The sequence below is a fragment of the Salvia miltiorrhiza genome, chromosome 7 (genome assembly GCF_028751815.1).
Source record: "Salvia miltiorrhiza cultivar Shanhuang (shh) chromosome 7, IMPLAD_Smil_shh, whole genome shotgun sequence".
Lineage (NCBI taxonomy): Eukaryota > Viridiplantae > Streptophyta > Magnoliopsida > Lamiales > Lamiaceae > Salvia > Salvia miltiorrhiza.
In genome coordinates this window covers 58,332,165-58,350,480 of record NC_080393.1, presented here as the reverse complement: position 1 = coordinate 58,350,480, position 18,316 = coordinate 58,332,165, and the positions used below count along the sequence as shown (strand labels likewise).

Here is an 18,316-nt window from a genome sequence, read left to right as displayed (position 1 = left end):
TAATCAGAATTTAAAAGGAAAGAGGAGATGGGACAACAGTAACCCGAACCAAGGCAAGAAGAGCCCATGGCAGGGACAGGTCTTCCAGTCACAGGGCTATGGAAGCCAGGGCGCACCGAAACATATGGGAAATAACCAACAGAGGGCCCCACATTGCCCCAAATGTAACAAAAGTCATGTGGGAATCTGTAAGGCCGGCAGTGATAGTTGCTATATCTGCAACCAGAAGGGGCACTATGCAAACCGGTGCCCGAATAAGCAACATGGAACGAGTTCAAGGCCGAATCCACCTATCCAGGCTCCACATCTGCGAGCAATCCAAGCTTTGCCCCAACCATACCCAAGGCAGCAATCACAGTATCAGCAGCCACAGCAGCACCAACAGCTACAGTACCAACCACAACCTCAACAACCGTATCAGCAACAGGCCCGCCAACAACAGCAGCGACAACAGAAACAACATGAAAAGCCTCGTCATGCTAGAGCCTATGCTATGAGGCAGAAGCAGCCCGAGAACAACCAGGGAAACCTGGCAGGTATGGGCATGCTACTCAATACTCCTGTTGTACTTCTATTTGATACGGGCGCATCGCATACTTTCATTTCAAGTACATGTGTCGACACATTAAAACTTAAAATGGAAAGAGCTGATCAGGAGTTGAGTATATCATCACCTATAGGAGGGATGACGACAGTAGATCATGTGTGCTTGAACTTAGAACTGAACATAGGGTCACTCAAGATTGTAGTGAACAACTCGTATGTTATTCCGATGGGAGATGTGGACATAATCCTAGGAATGGACTGGCTAGCCGAGAACTATGCCACCATCCTTTGTAACGAAAGACGGATATCGTTTCGACCCCCAGGAAGTGAGCCGTCACATTTCCACGGAATTAGTATGAGAAGAAGAAAGATGATCATCTCCGCCCTACAAGCAACGAAAATGATGAAGAAGGGATACCCAGCTTACCTCGTATACTTGCACGGAGAACTGAGTACTGAAAAGAGTATAGAAGATGTAGCAATTGTACGGGACTTTTCAGATGTATTTCCAGAGATTCTGCCAGGGCCACCACCGGACAGACCAATTGAGTTTACCATTGATTTGGAGCCCGGGGCAGCTCCCATTTCGAAGGCACCATACCGAATGGCTCCTAAAGAGTTGGAAGAACTCAAGATACAACTGCAAGAACTTTTGGAACTTGGATTCATTAGGCCAAGTGTATCACCTTGGGGTGCACCCGTACTTTTCGTGAAGAAAAAGGATGGCACATTGCGAATGTGCATAGACTATAGGGAACTGAACAAAGTGACACTGAAGAACAAATATCCTTTACCAAGGATAGATGACCTTTTCGACCAGCTCAAGGGAGTAAGCGTGTTCTCGAAGATTGATTTGCGGTCTGGTTATCACCAGCTGAAGATTCGACCAGAAGACGTACCTAAGACGGCATTTCGAACTAGGTATGGCCACTATGAATTTGTAGTTGTGCCATTCGGGCTAACTAATGCGCCAGTCGTATTCATGGACCTCATGAATCGAGTGTTTCATCCGTACTTAGATAAATTTGTCTTGGTGTTTATAGATGACATCCTGATCTACTCGAAGAACGAGAAAGACCATGAGGAACATCTGAGAATTGTTCTAGAAACGTTGAGGACGGAGCGCCTTTATGCCAAATTCAGCAAGTGCGAGTTTTGGCTCAGCGAAGTCACGTTTTTAGGACATATTGTGTCATCAGAAGGGATTAAAGTGGACCCTGAAAAAGTGCAAGCAGTGCGCGAATGGAAATCGCCTACTAACCCTAATGAGATAATAAGTTTCTTAGGATTGGCAGGTTACTATCGGAGGTTTATGGAAGGATTTTCCAAAATTGCAAGGCCAATGACGCAACTATTCAGGAAGGGAATAAAATTTTCTTGGACAGAGGAGTGCGAGAAGAGCTTCCAAGAACTCAAGGAAAAGTTTACTATGGCACCAGTGTTAGCCGTCCCAACAGCTGACAAGGAATATGTGATCTACACGGACGCGTCCAAAAATGGACTCGGTTGTGTACTAATGCAAGAAGGAAAAGTGATAGCATACGCGTCACGACAGCTTAGGCCACATGAACTAAATTACCCGACTCATGATCTGGAATTAGCTGCAGTGGTGCACGCACTAAAGATTTGGAGACACCACCTATATGGAGTTAGGTGCGAGATATACACAGACCACAAAAGCCTGAAATATTTTTTCGAGCAAAAGGACCTTAATATGAGACAAAGGAGATGGCTCGAACTAGTGAAAGATTATGACTGTAGTATTAACTATCACCCAGGCAAGGCCAACGTAGTGGCTGATGCATTGAGTCGTAAAACTCAATCTAAATTGGGAACTCTCATCACTCGAGAGACGGTGCTCATAAGGGAATTTAGCAAAATGAGCATAGAAGTGATTAAACCACCAGGGACGATAGCAAGCGTTGTGGCAACGGTACCTAACTTGAGGAAGACGATCGTAGAAGCACAAAGAAAAGATGGGAAGATGGAAAAAACTACGGGAAGCAGTAAGGAAAGGAGGCGTCAAGAATTATCAAGAAGCATCAGATAATGCTATCCTCTTTGAGGGAAGGATATGCATCCCCCATGATGATGAGCTTAAGGATAAAATCATGAGTGAGGCTCACGATACCCCTTATACTGCCCACCCAGGCAGTACTAAGATGTATCAAGATCTAAAGAAGCATTTTTGGTGGGAAGGCATGAAAAGAGACATAGCATCCTTTGTAGAGAGATGCCTAGCTTGCCAACAAGTGAAGGCCCTACACCAAAGGCCATATGGAAAGCTACAACCATTGGAGATCCCAGAATGGAAGTGGGAGCACATAGCAATGGATTTTGTGACCAGTTTGCCCAAAACAAAGAGAGGAAACACTGCCATTTGGGTAATAGTGGATCGACTTACAAAATGTGCTCATTTTATACCAATACCGATCACACACGGGTCAGACAAGCTAGCTCAGTTGTATGTTCGAGAGATTGTACGCTTACACGGTGTACCCGTGTCAATTACTTCAGACCGAGACTCAAAATTTACTTCTAGATTTTGGATGAGCTTACAAAAGGAGTTAGGCACGAGGCTAAATTTCAGCACCGCCTTCCACCCGCAGACAGATGGGCAGTCTGAAAGGACAATTCAGACCCTCGAAGATATGTTGAGAACAGTGGTGTTAGACAGAGGTGGAAGTTGGGAAGTAGTGCTGCCGTTGATTGAATTTGCCTATAATAACAGTTACCAGTCAACTATCGATATGGCACCATATGAGGCATTATATGGAAGAAAATGTAGATCACCGCTTTATTGGGATGAAGTGGGTGAGAGAAAAGTTTTAGGACCAGACATGGTCAATGAGATGGTTGAGATAGTCCGCCAGATCAGAGGGCGAATAAAAGAGGCACAAGATAGACAGAAATCTTACGCTGATGCACGTCGAACTGAGTTATGTTTTGAAATAGGAGACAAGGTCTTCCTAAAGGTATCTCCTACCAAGGGGATAACTAGGTTTGGTGTCAAGGGAAAACTTAGACCCCGATTCATAGGACCTTATGAGATTTTGGAGAGAATAGGCCCAGTAGCCTATAGGTTGGCATTACCGCCAAGTTTTGGAAACGTTCACAATGTTTTCCACGTATCACAACTCAGAAAATATGTTTTCGATCCTAAGCACATAATCCACCAAGAAGAGATGATCCTTTGCCCAGACTTGAGCTATGAAGAGAGACCAGAGGCCATTCTAGATCGAAAAGTACAACAACTCAGGAATAAGGCAATCACATCAGTGAAAGTCTTATGGAGACACCACGGACAAGAGGAAGCCACGTGGGAGCTTGAAGACAAAATGAAGGAGAAATACCCCGAACTGTTTTAGAAGAAATATGCAAATTTCGGGACGAAATTTTTGTTAAGAGGGGTAGTATGTAGTGACCCGCTCTTTTATATATTTTAAATCCAGTAGTGAGTGTTTATTTTTGTTCATCAGTGAATGAAAACGGTTTTTATCCTGATATGAATTCAGCTTATGATCCTGAATTTATATTGTTAAAGCAGTCATGATATTATTTCAGAATTATAACTGACTTAGCAAAGTCACGTTATTTATTTAAGCGAGATGGAATTAGAATTTATTTTTACTCAAGTCGTGGATTATTTCCGACTCGTGAGTTAATTAAATCTGCGGATTTAATTTAGATATCAGAACAACGAACGAATTAAATCTACGGATTTAATTTAGATTCATTTTATAACTTATCGATTTTAGCGAGATATCACATGTTGAAATCGGGATTTATTTAAATAAACAGTACAAGCAAATATGAGCACGCGATCCACTTTACAGTTACAGAATCACCGAGACAGAGAAAATACATCATTAATTCTTCTCTACTTTTTATTTCTTTTTCTTCCATCAACTTTTGTTCCCCAACTCCTACACACCATTATCATCACTTTTCCCCACCACTTTCACCACCATTTTCCCCACCACTCAATTATGCAGCAACACAAATTGTTCCAGCCATCAAGTCTCTTCTTCCCTCACTAAAACGTGCAGAAGAAGCTGAGAAAGGGAGAGAGAGTTTCCTCCAACTCCAAACTGTACCTTGAAGACGTAAGCCTTGAAGCAAATCTTTTCAACTTCTTGTTTAGCCTACAATTATTAAGAAGAACAATATACAATTCAATTTCAGATTTTTTTTTTCCAACGAATTCCTCAGCTTAACTCAGTTCAAACACATTACAAGGTAAAATACTAAGCTCCCTTATTTCAATTCCAGTTCACGCATCATCCATCAAACACACTTTGGATAAAGAATACAGAGTAGAAGATGAGTATATTTTGCATAATGGACATAGCAATCAACCAAAGTTAGTTTTATGTGTTATTCATGAGTCAGACAATGAGGACTTTCGAAATAGAAACAAATCACTATGGCTAGTTTTACCCACTGCATAATCGAATTATAGAAATATTAGAGCTCAATAGAATCATGAACTGAGTTTATACAAACAACATAGATTACGCCTTGTAGTTAATTTGCGTTGAGAGCCGATAGAAAGAGGGTCGAGTTTTACTTAACTTTAGGGAAATGGCGCAGCCTGTTCGGTCGAGCCAAGAAGCGATGATCGGGCGACAGCTCAAGGGGATCCAAGCGCCAACCGTGAATCACGGCGACGTGCAGAGGCCGCCGGACTCGTGCGCAGCAGCGACTCGCGAGGACAGCAGCGTCGACGGCGTCGAGCGGTGAAAGGTAGAAGACTCCCGACCTCAGCGATGGTTCTCGCCGATTCTGAAGTAGCAGCGCGGCGAATCTCGCTGATTCTGGAGTGCAGCGGCACGGCGAAGCCGGCCTTCCAGTAGCAGCAGCGGCGTCGGGGCTCGGCGGAAGTCAGATGACAGCAGCGGCCATTCGCGAGCTTTCCGGAGACAACAACAGCAGACGGCTTAGCTGCTGCCGTCGATCTAGAGTAAGAAAAGGGGGGTGGACGGCGGCTGAACACAGAGCTGGTCGACGGAGGGAAAGATGACGGGTCGATCAGCTGCTGCTCAGCCACGACCGGAGAAGATTCGAGGGAGCAGAGTGAGAGGCGGATCTGGTGGTGAGCGGAGAGAGAGCCGCGGCGGCGGTGCTCGCCGGTTGCTCAGTGACGGCGACCCATGGTGAACGACAAAGGCAGAGCCTTGCTACTTGACGGAACTCGACGGAAACTAGAGAGGAGTCGGCGACTACTCTGAATCGGAAGACGGCGGCGCTGAATCGATGGAGCCCGATTTGGTGGGCTGAGAACGAGAGAAAGAAGAGAGGCGAGAAGGCGTCGGACCTTGGCGCGGCTGTCGACCTCGCCGGATTTCGGAGCAGCAGCGGCGAGCCCTCATTGAAGAAAGAGAGTCGAATGATTTTTGAGAAGAAGAGAGAGATTGAGTTGAAAGAGAGAGAGACAATGTATCTGAAGAAAAAAAGAAGAGAGAAACGTGAGTTTAGAAAGAGAGAGAACCGAGTGTATTTTTTTAATTGGGCTTCTTTCTTTTATTTTAAATTGGGCTTCTATTTTAATTGAGTTGGGCCGAAAATTTGGGCCTTTATTTTTCTTTGGGCTTCATTATTTATTATTCTTGGGCCTTGTTGTATTTATTGTAATTGGGCCGATTTTAATTATGAATTGGGCCTTTGATTTTATTTATATGGGCCGATTTTAATTGTAAGATTGGGCCGATTTTAATTACTGATTGGGCCTCTTAATTTATTTATATGGGCCTTTAATTATTCACATATTTGGGTTACTGTATCATTGCAGTTGGGCCTTATTTATTTTACTCAGATGGGCTTTTATTACATTATTTCATTGGGCCAAATTTATTTAAATTAAAGCCCATCTATTTTATTTTAATTGGGCTGTTATATTATTTTCGTTGGGCCTCGTGTGATTTATTTAATTGAGCCCAGCTAATCAAATTATTTATTTATTGAGACAAGATTTATTTAATTACTTGAGCCGATGAATTATTTTAATTGGGCCTCTCATGTTAATTATTCAAGCCAATTCTATTTAATTAATTATTAGGCTGTCTTATGTTGAGCCTTTTAATTATTTAATCTTATAACATTATTTATTCCTATTTATTAAGCCCGAGTAATTTATGAGGTTATTCAGCGAATAAGCTGAATTAGTTATTTCTTAGTAACGACCAAGAAAGATGGATTTATTTAATTGGCGGATTAGAACATCCTAATAGAACGGATTAATTTTTATTAATTATCCGGCTTCATGAGACGAGACTTAGCTTTTGTTTAAATCCGATAGCCTGGATTAACAATAGAAATTCCCTAATTATTATTTCAGAATAATAATTCATGCATAAGGATCATGCATAGTTAATTACGCATTCTCATTAATTGAGGATTTTATTCGAGTAGTATCTTATTTATATTCTCATAATAAAGGTCAAGCACGAGATTAATAATCAGTCAAGGAGCTACTGTACCACAGAAAGTTTCTAACAGGTGGGTTACTTTCATATATATCAAATGAGTTTAATGTTATGTTTGAACAGTTATTTCATAGCAAAATCTTTGAACTGAAAATTATTTCAACTGTTGTCTTGCCATAAATGTTTCAATGTTTGGTATGATATCTATCTGATGTGGCTTTGCCAGTTATTATGAAATCGAATTCGGGTCCTGAGCAGTTGATAGCTATCCTGCCAGGGCTAGTGTACACCAGTGACCGTGAGTCATCTAGCGGGTTGGCCGGTCAAGTGTCCGTGAGAGGTGGCCACCTCTCCGGCACATAGTTCCAGATATGATAGATTACAAGAGAACTTAGTCTGCAGACGAACTTTAAGAATCACAAATGAATTTAGTAAGCTTGGGCCTTTTTAGCGAAAAACTCCCTTGCTGTACTGTTTATGATGGCATGACAATTTACAACTTTACGAAGCATGTTATATTTCATAGTAGGCATATGTGCCCACTGAGTACTTTTGTACTCAGCCCTGCATATATTTCTAAATGTGCAGGTTGAGCAGCTGCCGATGGTGATGAAGTGACGAGCGGGACTCTTTTGTCTTATTATGTATTAATGAACTCTAGGGTTACATGTCTTCATACATGTAATCAGAACCTTATTCCGCTGCGTACTCAGAAGTTTTATGTTATTTTGGATAAGTCGGAGTTATCCGAACTTACTAGTTATTTGAGTCTATACGACTAAAACTCCGTTATATTATAAATATCCCTGTTGTTAACAATGATACTGCGATCTTTCCTTGTTTGATTATCCCCTTTCTACCCCGCTTCTAATCTCCCTCCATTAGTCACGGTTTCCCGGCTTAATTATCCTTAATTAGGTTCGGTCGTGACATATAATAAGGGTATGGCTGGTCCCGGAAGCATGGCTGCAAGAGATGGTGTTGAATAAAAAATGAGTAAATTAATGTTATATGATCTCATGTGTATGGTAAGGGCTTTGCCAATTAAATTCAAAGGGTGTGATAATTGGTCCATTTATACACAAAGAAAGCCAATCGCAACAAAGGGCGACTTGGGAACAGCCAGCATCTCATTGGTCGTTACGCCGACATGATATCTCACATACAGCACCCAGAAGAAAACTACCACCAACCTGCATCATTTATTAATTCTATATATATATCACAAATTAAATGAAAAGTTAAGGTACCAATTTAGAGCTACTCCCTCCATTCAGGAATTCATGATGTTTGCTCAGATAAATCTGCGACTTGCTCAGTGAAGATAGCCATGGAATTCACACCATTAACAAACAATACGATGACTGGATGCAATTCAGCCAAAAAGAGCACTCAATAGTCAATACACCCTTTTCTCTACGAAAACCAAAGAAAAATGAAAACTTCTGCAATAAATTGAAGCTAATCTACAACAAAAATTAGCCCATAAATAATTGATTTTCCAGATAAATTGCGGTCACTTATGCACACACACAAAAAAAGAAAAAGAAAACAGAATTACCTCTGAGAAATGTAGTGCAGCAGTTCATCGGTACCAAAATACTCAATATTGATATTAATCAATTGGCCCTGGCCGTGGAAGACGCCGTCGCCACCAAGCTCTTCATCACCAATCAAATTCACCCTTCACCAAAATCCAATCGCACAAAAAAGCCCTAATTCCTCACGTCCACGAGAAAGAATTAACCCAATTTCCCTTCAATTCACTACTCTGATGATTCCTCACCACCACAGTTGCGCCGCCAAGCCATGCCCCCATCGGTTTGTCGAGCCCACTGAGGCGGTCGACGGTTGCGACGCCGGACCCCCTTTCATTTTAAACGGTGATATGCAAACCCTAATTATCTCTCTATTTCCCCTCTTTCTCTCTTTACACTTACGTCGGCGAGGAACCGCCTCCAGCGCCAGCACCGACGTCGGAGAAGAATGATGCGCCGCCTCCGACTGCGGATGAACGACGCTTATACGATTAGCAGAGAGAGAGAAAGAGAAGAGGGGAGAGAGAGCAAAAGCGAGAGAGCGAGAGAGAGAAGGAAGAGAAGGAGCGATGCTACAGAGACAGAATTTGCCCATATTTATGGAGGGATATTTCAGTCTTTTCGCGCTAAAAGTGGCTAAAATTTTACTCCCTCCGTCCATGAAAGAACTTCCTAGGAGGGAGTGGCACGAGTTTTAATAAAATGTTGTATAGTGTATTGAGAGTGGAGAAAAAGTTGTAAAGTGTATTGAGAATTGTGAAAAAGTATTAATAATTTATTTTATTGTTTTAATTAATGTTATTTGAGTGGTGGGAATTGTCTTAAAAGGGGAGTATTTTTTAAGTGGTGGCGTATTGTCCCAAAATAGGAAAAAGTAGGAAGTTCTTTCGTGGACGTCCCGAAATAGAAAAATAGGAAGTTCTTTCGTGGACGGATGGAGTATGTTTTTATCCTATAGGCTAAATTTTAATTTTGCTATATAAAATAGGCTACTTTAATATATTGACACTTTTTTTTTTGCTAAGATTTCTTATAAAATTTTAGACCTTTTAAAATTTAAAATCATAAAAAAAAAAAAATTTTAAAATGTATAAGTTATAGTAATTTAAAATTTTAAATAATTTTTTGTATACTTCCTCTCTACTCTCTTTATTGTTTTTCTTAATCCTCTCTCCTTAATGACATGTTTACTTTTTTATGCTATATTTTTCTTCGATATATGTATTTATTTTTATTTTGTGTTTTTAAATGGAAAATAAGTAAATAGCATATTTTTTGCTTTACTTGTTTTTTTTATAATTATAACAGTTTAGAATGTAACAAAGGTGAATGAAAATATATTGGTTCATAATATAACTATTTTTCTAAATATTTTTTTTTGTATTAATTTTAATACAACTTTGTAGATAGTAAATAGTTATATAAATATAATTTCAAATATTAGTTATATTTTTGTATCAAATATGACGTATAATAATAATAATTTATCAAATAATTTTTAATTATTTAATAATTATTACTATCATTAAACTTTATATAAAGTTGAAAATTTGATGTTTTCAAATTTGAGTTTTTTGACTAATTCTTGTTCATTATATTATTTTATTTTTAAAAAAAATTTAGTATTTGTTCATATTTTTTACTCTCTTTAATATTTATATTATTTATTTATTTATATAAACATTTCGTTTAATTTCGATATTTGCCGTGCATCGCACGGACGGGCATACTAGTGCTATAATAATGGAGAGAGACTCTTTCAAAAAAAATTAATGGAGATAGACAGAGCCGCCGAATTTCTTAAAAGGAGTTGATTTTGGGGTTTTGGGGGGCTTGGGATTTGGGAATTCATATAAAAATATCTGAAGGGGGCACCGATTAAGTTTGGGCTTGGGAATTAGGATGTTTGGGCTTGAGAAGTATACATAACTAATAATAAAAAAAAAATTAGTTGTGGGGGCACGTGCCCCCATGGTAGGAAACGTGTGTCTGTGTATAGTATGGTAGGAAATTCATCGAATGGGACTCTAATTATCCTCAAAAAAAGAAAAAGAAAATGGGACTCTATTCGTAGGAGGAGAAGTATATAAAAGAAGAAGTATATAAAAGATAATAGTGGTGTGAGGAAACAAGTCTCGGGAGAGATAGCCAGAGGGTATAGAGCTTGCCAGATTGCCAGAGAGGCGCAACAGATAGTGGTGTGAGGAAACAAAGCCTCGAGAGAGATACCAGAGGGTTTAGAGATCGACATGGCCGAGTCGCGCATCCCTGTTATGTTAGTTTTTCTGAATTTGCGTGCTTATTATTTGGAATGAGATCTGTTATGTCAGTGTTTCTGAATTTGTAGACTTATTATTTGGTTTCTGAATTTGGTATATTATATGGAATGAGATTTGAGTGGTGGTCTTTTTTTTTTTTTTTTTTTTCTTAAAGAAAAATGAGATTTGACTTATGTTATTGTTATGTTGGTGTTATTTGTCCAATTAATTGGTTAATATGTGTGTTATTGTGTAAAAGTGTTTAATATGTTAATTAAAATTGTTGTCATACTGTAAACCTTAGCCCGTGTGTCATTCTTCTCAAACCTCATTCAGAGGGTGTTTGGCTAAGCTTTTTTTAAAGAGCTTATAAGCTCTTGGAGCTTATAAGATGTTTCAAAAGTTTATAAAATGTAATTTTTAAGAGCTTATAAGTTGTCAAAGTGTTTGGATAATTGAGCATATAAGTTAGAGAGTGAATTTTTTGCTAAAGAGAGAAAAAAAAAATTTAGAGAGAGAAAATCGAAGAAAAATGAACATAAATGATATATGATGAAAATAATAAATTATAGTTGAAAAATAATTGTAAAATGATTGTTGCATATGAGATTATAAAAAAATAAGTTGGGCAGAGGAACTTATTTTTTTGGGAATTTATAAGCTCTTGGAGCTTATTTTTGGAGCTTATAATCTGTTTATGAGCTTATTTTGCCAAACACTTTGAAGAAGCTTGTAAGTTGTTTTAAGGAGCTTATAAGCTTAGCCAAACACCCTCTCAATCATCACCGCTGACTCCGAAGCTATTCACGCACTTGTGCGCTGCTGGCCGCGCCTACATCAATTGGCAGGATCCAGGGATGTCAATTAGGGATAGCAATCGGGTACGATGGGTACGGATAGTGACTATTCATACTCATACCCACGAACTAAATGGATAGTGATTTTTAACCACGAAACTATCCATAGATATCAAATGGTATCCAAACCCGCCACCCGCGGATACCCGCTACCCGTCGGGTATTCGCCGACCGCTATCCGTCGGATACCCGCCATCCACTATCTATTGAATACCCGCAAAATAAAATTTAATTATAAATTTATAACAAATTTAAAGGGTAATTGACGGATATTTCACGAGTAATTGACAGGTATTTTTGCGGATATTTTTCGCGGGTAAACGGATTTCGCAAGTATGGATAATAAGTATCAAAACTCATACCCACGAACTAAATGGAACTAAATGGATAGTGAATTGCAACCACGAAACTATCCGTGGATATCAAATGCCTCTCAAACCCACCATAATAGGTTCGGATTTTTGCGGGTATTAATTACCCGCGGGTAAATTGCCATCCCTAATGTCAATCGGGTCAATCCACTCGGTTTCGGGTTACTTTTGGTTCGGACTAGTCGGTTCTTTTTTTTTTATTTTTCGGGCTAAAATTTTTCGACCCTAACTCGGGCTAGCCCGTTCGGGCCCGTAAGTTTACGATTTTTTAATATTTATTTTTTTATAGATAATCATATTCTTGTAACAAAAATATGTCTTGTTTTTTAAATTAAGACTTTTCGTCTTGTTTTAGATACAAAAATTAGTGTTATTTTAACGTAAGTTTACACAATGTCTAACTTTAACTTCATTTTCGATAAAAATTGTATGGAGATTTAACATAAATGATTATCTTTCGTTGACTTTTATATCATAGAAGTTTGTTATTAACCGTTGAAAAAAATTAAAGCATATTCTATAAGCATCAAAATGTTATTATCGAATTAAAAAGTAAAGTATTGAAGTTTAAAAATCAATTATTAAGAAAGTATTTGGTTAATCGGGCCAACCCTATCGGGCTCGGGCCATTCGGGATAAATTTTTTTGGGCTAAAAATTTTCAACCTTAACCTTCATTTTTTATCAGTCTATTCGGGTCGAACCGTCGGTTTTGGGCTTTTTTAACATCCCTAGCAGGATCTATTTTTTTTTAATTATTGGGAATTAATTGGTATCCGGTGATTTTGTAGTTGGGAAGTAAATTAAGTAATTGTTGATTTTATGTCTATAAATTATAATGCTTTAGGATAATAGGAATTTTAAAATTGATTATTAATGGCTATTGACATGAATATGTCAGACCCATGAATTATGGACTTTTAGTATATACTAGTATATAATATATAATAAATAAAAAATAAAAACTCATATCTTGATTTTTGAAAATTGACGTATTTTCATTCTCATATAGTGATTATATTTCTTTGCTTGGTCAATTGACATGATTGAGTTATATATGTACATGTAGTGGTGAGGGAGAGAGAACATTGAAGAATCTTCAATTATCCAAGAAACTCACAGTTTCCGAAGGGACGACTGTACTAGATGTCTGTAAAAGAATGGCGGCCATATGTGTAGATGCTGTTCTGGTGAATGATACTAATAATTTGGTTTCAGGAATCGTCACTGATAAGGTAATATTATGAGAGATAATAATATGAGCTGTGTGTAGTCGTCATATTATTCCTTACTCTTTCTTTTGTTTGTTTTCTAGTTTTATTGCATATGCTAATGCAAAATTGAAGTTTGAAAGTAAAGATCTGAGAGCAGTTTTATTGCATATGTTGTATTTGTGTATATGTATGTATATATCTTGGAATATATATCTCTGAAATCAATTGAATTAAAATATGTATCAATATCTCCTTGTTTGTTAGCTATATTGGTTCATTTTTGGTGCACAGGACATTATGACTAGGGTTGTAGCAAAGCAATTGAAACCCGACCGGACATTAATTTCAGAAGTTATGACAAGAGACCGATCTATTGTGAGCTCAAGTGCTCCGATTATTGAAGCTTTGCAGATAACGGTCATAGGTTACCTTTTCCTTTGCTTGTTGCTTGCTCTTAATTGCCTAAGAAGTTTTTGTGTTTCACAAAGAAACGCAATATTCCATTGTCTAGTTACTTTCTTATACTCGACATTTCCTTTTACTTTTTTAACAGGGAATTGTAGGCATCTTCCGGTTTTTGAGAGCGATCAAATCATAGCCCTGTTAGATATTACTAGTTGCCTTGATGATACCATATTAAGTATAGAGAAATATGTCAAGAAGAAAAGTGTTATGACAGCAAGAGTGTATGAACAAGGACATGAACATCGATATGGAAACGACTTACCTGGTTAGTTTATTATTCTTGTCAGTGTTTATTTGTAATATCAGTTTGCATGTATTCCAATGAAAAAAATATCTCCTTAGGGTTAGAGAACACATATTCAATGCATATTTGCTGTAAATATTGGAGTCATATTGGGAAGCTCAGTACTAGAATTCTAACTAAAGTGAAGATCTACTTAGTGTTAGAGAACACAACTTACTTGCATATGTTCACTTTCTGCTAGCCCTATCTTTCATAGGTATATTAATTTGTGGTTGCTTATTACATGTCTGTAAGGAACATTTCTTGTAATAGATATGCATGATAACCTTGTCGTAGTAAAATTAAGTTGTATTGTGTCCTTACAATGCAATGGAATGCTATGAACTAGAGAGTTATTAAAGTTAAAAGTTGGATAAAGTTACATATCATACAACTTAGATTGACATGTTCATTTTTTTTAATTGGGTTGATTAGTGAAGATGATATACGACACTATGTTTGGTAGCAGTGGATCCAAAGTCCAAACTAGTTCATATTCAAGCTTTTTGCTTAGATTCAAGGACCTAAACGTTTGCTAGTTCAAACTTCCATGTGGGCTCTTTTGAAGTAAATTTATCATGAGAAAAAAAGGATAAGACAAATATTTTCCCTTTAAATTCCTTCTTTCTTTCCCCTCATTTTCTACAAAAGAAAATTTCACTCTTTCTCATTTCTCTTTTTCACCCAAAGAGTAATAATATAATTCATCTATTTTTTTGATGTGATAATATTATCCCTTTAAAGGAATTGTAAATACTATCTTATTTTGTTTTGCCACTAATGAATGCTTCTTATGTTTTCACTTGATTGGTTTGCTATTTTTGATTTGTATAAAGGTCTGTAATTTTGACAAGAGATTCTGTTTCTATTGTTTGTATTTATGTTTTAGAAATAGCAGCTTTCGAGGGCATTCGTGACCGCTTGTTCAGATCTTCTATATCTACTATTATTTTGGAGCCTTATAGGTAAGAAGGTGTACTTCCTAAGGTTTATATTTCGTTTGAGATGGGACAATCAGTTTTTCAGTATTGCTTATGCTACTCTATTTATATCGTTTATTCAGGGTTGCAACTGTATCACCTTCAGACACAGTTTATGTTGCTGCTAAAAAAATGCGGGATTCATGGGTCAATTATGTTCTTATTATGACAGGAAACAACATTCGCGGGATACTCACGTACTATCTTTGATCAAAAATCTCTAATTGTCTTTATATACTTTAGGAATGTGAAAGAATGTCTCTTGATTGACATTTTATCTTTCCAAAATGATTTATAATGATTTTGTTCATTTTTAAAAAAAATTAACTTTTTCTATTTATGCTTTTCTTTTCACTTTTCAGTTCAAAAGATATTCTTATGCGCGTTGTGGCCCAGAACCTCTCTCCTGAGGTTACTCTAGTGGAGAAGGTTTGACTACTTATTTTCTTAGTGCTCCAACTTGTAGATCATACATTATCTTTGCAGAAGGTGGCATAAATATTTGATCTTTATTGATATGATTTAGCCACCACTTGCGAAGCTGCCTTTGCACCTTAATGTAATTCAGATTAAATGAATTTTTGCTATGACCCCTTGAAGTTTGGAGTGATACTTTTACACTAGTTTGAATTTTACTGGAAGTGGGGCGGTTAACCCTAACTTTCATCTTATAATCATTGTTTGATTTTTTGGTTTTGACTTCTTGTTCCTTCGTGTTATTTGGTCTCTAGGTTATGACACCCGACCCTAAATGCACAACACTAGATACAACTATTCTTGAAGTACTGTACATAATGCGTGATGGGAAATTTGCACCTCTTCCTGTTGTTGACAAAGGTCAGTACTAGTTTTCTATCTGTGAATGTGTGCACTGTTTATTATATAGAAACAATGACATTTTCCTTTGCAGATGGAAATGTTGCAGCTTGTGTTGATGTTTTGCAGATAACTAAGAGAGTAATTTATGAGGTAAAGTTCCTTCCTGATTGGCCTATATCAAGTGTCTCTGCATTTTTGTATTTTGTTGTTTCTTTTTGGCGTGATTTTATTGATTTCATTTTGTTGTTTATTAAGACAACTGTTCAGTGTACCTCTATATTTGGGTGTATTGCCAAAACTTGAGTAGTAATTCATTCATGCAAGACAAGGCAAGCTTGTCTTGTTTGTTATGAGCCTGGGCTTATTGTATTTTACTTCATTTAAAGAGCTTCATATATAAATTGAACTATTTGACAATTCATTAAAAGAAATAGGTTTTGTTCTCTAAAGGCTACCATGTATTTGCCAAAATTTGTGATTTTCATCCGTGGGATAAGTTTAATTATATGTATCGTATGTTTATCAAGTGAAAGTATAAAATATCATATTTAGTGTCAAACAATATTTAATGAGATCTCACAAGCTTGCTCACAAGTCATGTGCCAAGTATGCCAAATATCTCTGATGGTTCCCCATCCTAATATGATTGCAGCTTATTTATACTCAAAAGGATACCCCATCCTGATTTTGAGGTTAACTGAAGTCGGATATATGCATTTATCTTTTAAGTCATGCATATAAAATAGAGCTTGTTGTCTTCATTCTCTATCAAGTATCATCTTTGTATCTCTCGTATTTTTCATCAATATTCTTCTCAACTTGTGTTTCTTAAGTGACTGAACTTTATCCTGAGAAAAGTAAGGTGTTGGTTACTGCACAAATAATATTCATTTTGTAAAATGTAAACCAGATACCTTTACTTTCTTAAGTTTTGTAAGATAGAAAACTTTGGTCCACAATTTTGTTGTCCGCCAAAAGTTGTATATTCTTGGTGGATGGTGTGGGGGTAAACCACATCATCAAAAAGAGAGAGAATATATTAGATTGGTAAGCGCAGCACCAAGTCATATGTAACTAGTGGTGATGATGTGGCAAGAAATGATTGGTTGAATTGTTGTACAACATAAGATATTGATAATTATAGAGATATCTGCTAATTCAAAAAGTGAACATTGTAGTAGTGTAGAGATGTTATTTCTCAAGAGCAAAAATTACATGCTTTCCATTTTTCTTCTAGCTCGAGAATATCTTAGTTGCATCTACTGAGGCTGCGATTACGGTGATGGAAACGCTTATGGATTCAAAACTTATATTGAAGCCCTCTGATGATGGTGACACTCAAAGGTCTTGCTTACCATTGTTTAGTATATTGATGACGGTGAAACATATATACTAATCATTTGCATTCTCTTTTATACAGTAAGATGACATTTTTTTTCAAACTCGAAGACCATAAAGGATGTGTGCACAGATTTAATTTGGGTGAGTAAAGCTTATATGCTACCTTGCTTTTTTCTTTAACTTTTGCTTTCCCTGACTTGTGAAATCTCTTGGTATCATTTGGAATTTTCTGTTATTTGGAATTGTATGTCTTTTCTATAAAGCATTATAGCAAAGTGTGATAATAGATACCTATAATTTTTTGCGGATGGTTCTTTATTGAAAATGGACTTTGAGGATAGTTAAATGTATTCTCTCTATGAAATGCTATGCATGCTTTTAAAGTTGAAGTGATTGTGATGTTTGATTTACTTATGAAGTATCGATGGTGATGTGTTTAACGTCGTACTTACAGTCTGGTTGATCTTAATGAGAGATTTAGATGCATGGTTACTACTTGTTATTGTTTTAATAGAGATGTGTATAGCATAAGAGCTTTTATTTGTTCTAAGATATGTGTCTCTTTCTCTTCCTAAGCAGTCACAGATAATTTGGCTAAACTTGCTTCTGCTGTTATGCAACGGGCGGGTGTATATGATGATCAAAAGGGCTTTCAACTTTTGGTGGGTAGTAGATTTCTTTAATTTTGGTGTGTTTTGACGTTAATGGTTTTCCTATGCATATTATCTTTTAGTATGAAGATGATGAAGGTGACAAAATTGTGCTGACAACGGATGGAGATTTGGTTGCTGCTGTTTCCCAAGCAAAATCTATGGGTCATAAGGTAAGTGAAATCTGCTAGTGATATTCATGATTCGAAGTAACAAGTGTATGGTTATATTTTCATTTGATGTCATGTCTTTAACTCCCCAGGTCTTGAGGATACATTTGCAGTACTATGATTCGAGACAGGAAATGAAGGAGCTGTCATCCACCACCATGACTACAATAGAGCGGAGTGAAGAAACGAAGGTGCTGTCATCTGCCACTCTGACTACAGCAGAGCGGAGTGGTTGGGCCATACTTACAGTAGTTGTCGTCGTTGGGTTCTTAGCTATCTACTTATTTTTCAAGCTGAGTTGAGCTAAGGCAATAAAGTGGCCTATATGATTCGAGTCAAGAAACAGCCCATGTAACCCTCCAGTGATTAAATTATAAGAGTAAAGGCTATTCAGTTTCAG

The 18,316-nt window shown here is 37.3% G+C and overlaps 1 protein-coding gene across 4 annotated transcripts; it reads left to right on the top strand.

The window, feature by feature from the left end:
* Window positions 1–10,507: 10,507 nt before the first annotated feature.
* LOC130995148 (CBS domain-containing protein CBSCBSPB3-like) lies at window positions 10,508–18,316 on the top strand. Of its 4 annotated transcripts, none has more exons than XM_057920298.1 (14): window positions 10,508–10,784; window positions 13,064–13,229; window positions 13,500–13,632; window positions 13,762–13,938; window positions 14,846–14,921; window positions 15,020–15,133; window positions 15,299–15,365; window positions 15,668–15,773; window positions 15,847–15,905; window positions 16,993–17,099; window positions 17,176–17,237; window positions 17,676–17,758; window positions 17,830–17,919; window positions 18,009–18,316. In XM_057920298.1, the coding sequence occupies exons 1-14, from the start codon at window positions 10,759–10,761 to the stop codon at window positions 18,216–18,218; spliced, it is 1,476 nt and encodes a 491-aa protein (XP_057776281.1). In that variant the 5' UTR covers window positions 10,508–10,758; the 3' UTR covers window positions 18,219–18,316. The 4 variants fall into 4 exon arrangements, with proteins under 4 accessions (XP_057776281.1, XP_057776280.1, XP_057776283.1 ...); XM_057920297.1 differs by having other exon boundaries at window positions 10,573–10,784; window positions 17,673–17,758; XM_057920300.1 differs by having other exon boundaries at window positions 10,573–10,784; window positions 17,870–17,919; window positions 18,009–18,150.

Coding starts and splice junctions, on each gene's coding strand:
- LOC130995148 (XM_057920297.1), top strand. CDS start 10,759: ATGGCCGAGTCGCGCATCCCTGTTAT. Junction 13,633..13,761: donor TTTGCAGATAACGGTCATAG/GTTACCTTTTCC, acceptor CTTTTTTAACAG/GGAATTGTAGGCATCTTCCG. Junction 15,774..15,846: donor TCTTCCTGTTGTTGACAAAG/GTCAGTACTAGT, acceptor TTTCCTTTGCAG/ATGGAAATGTTGCAGCTTGT.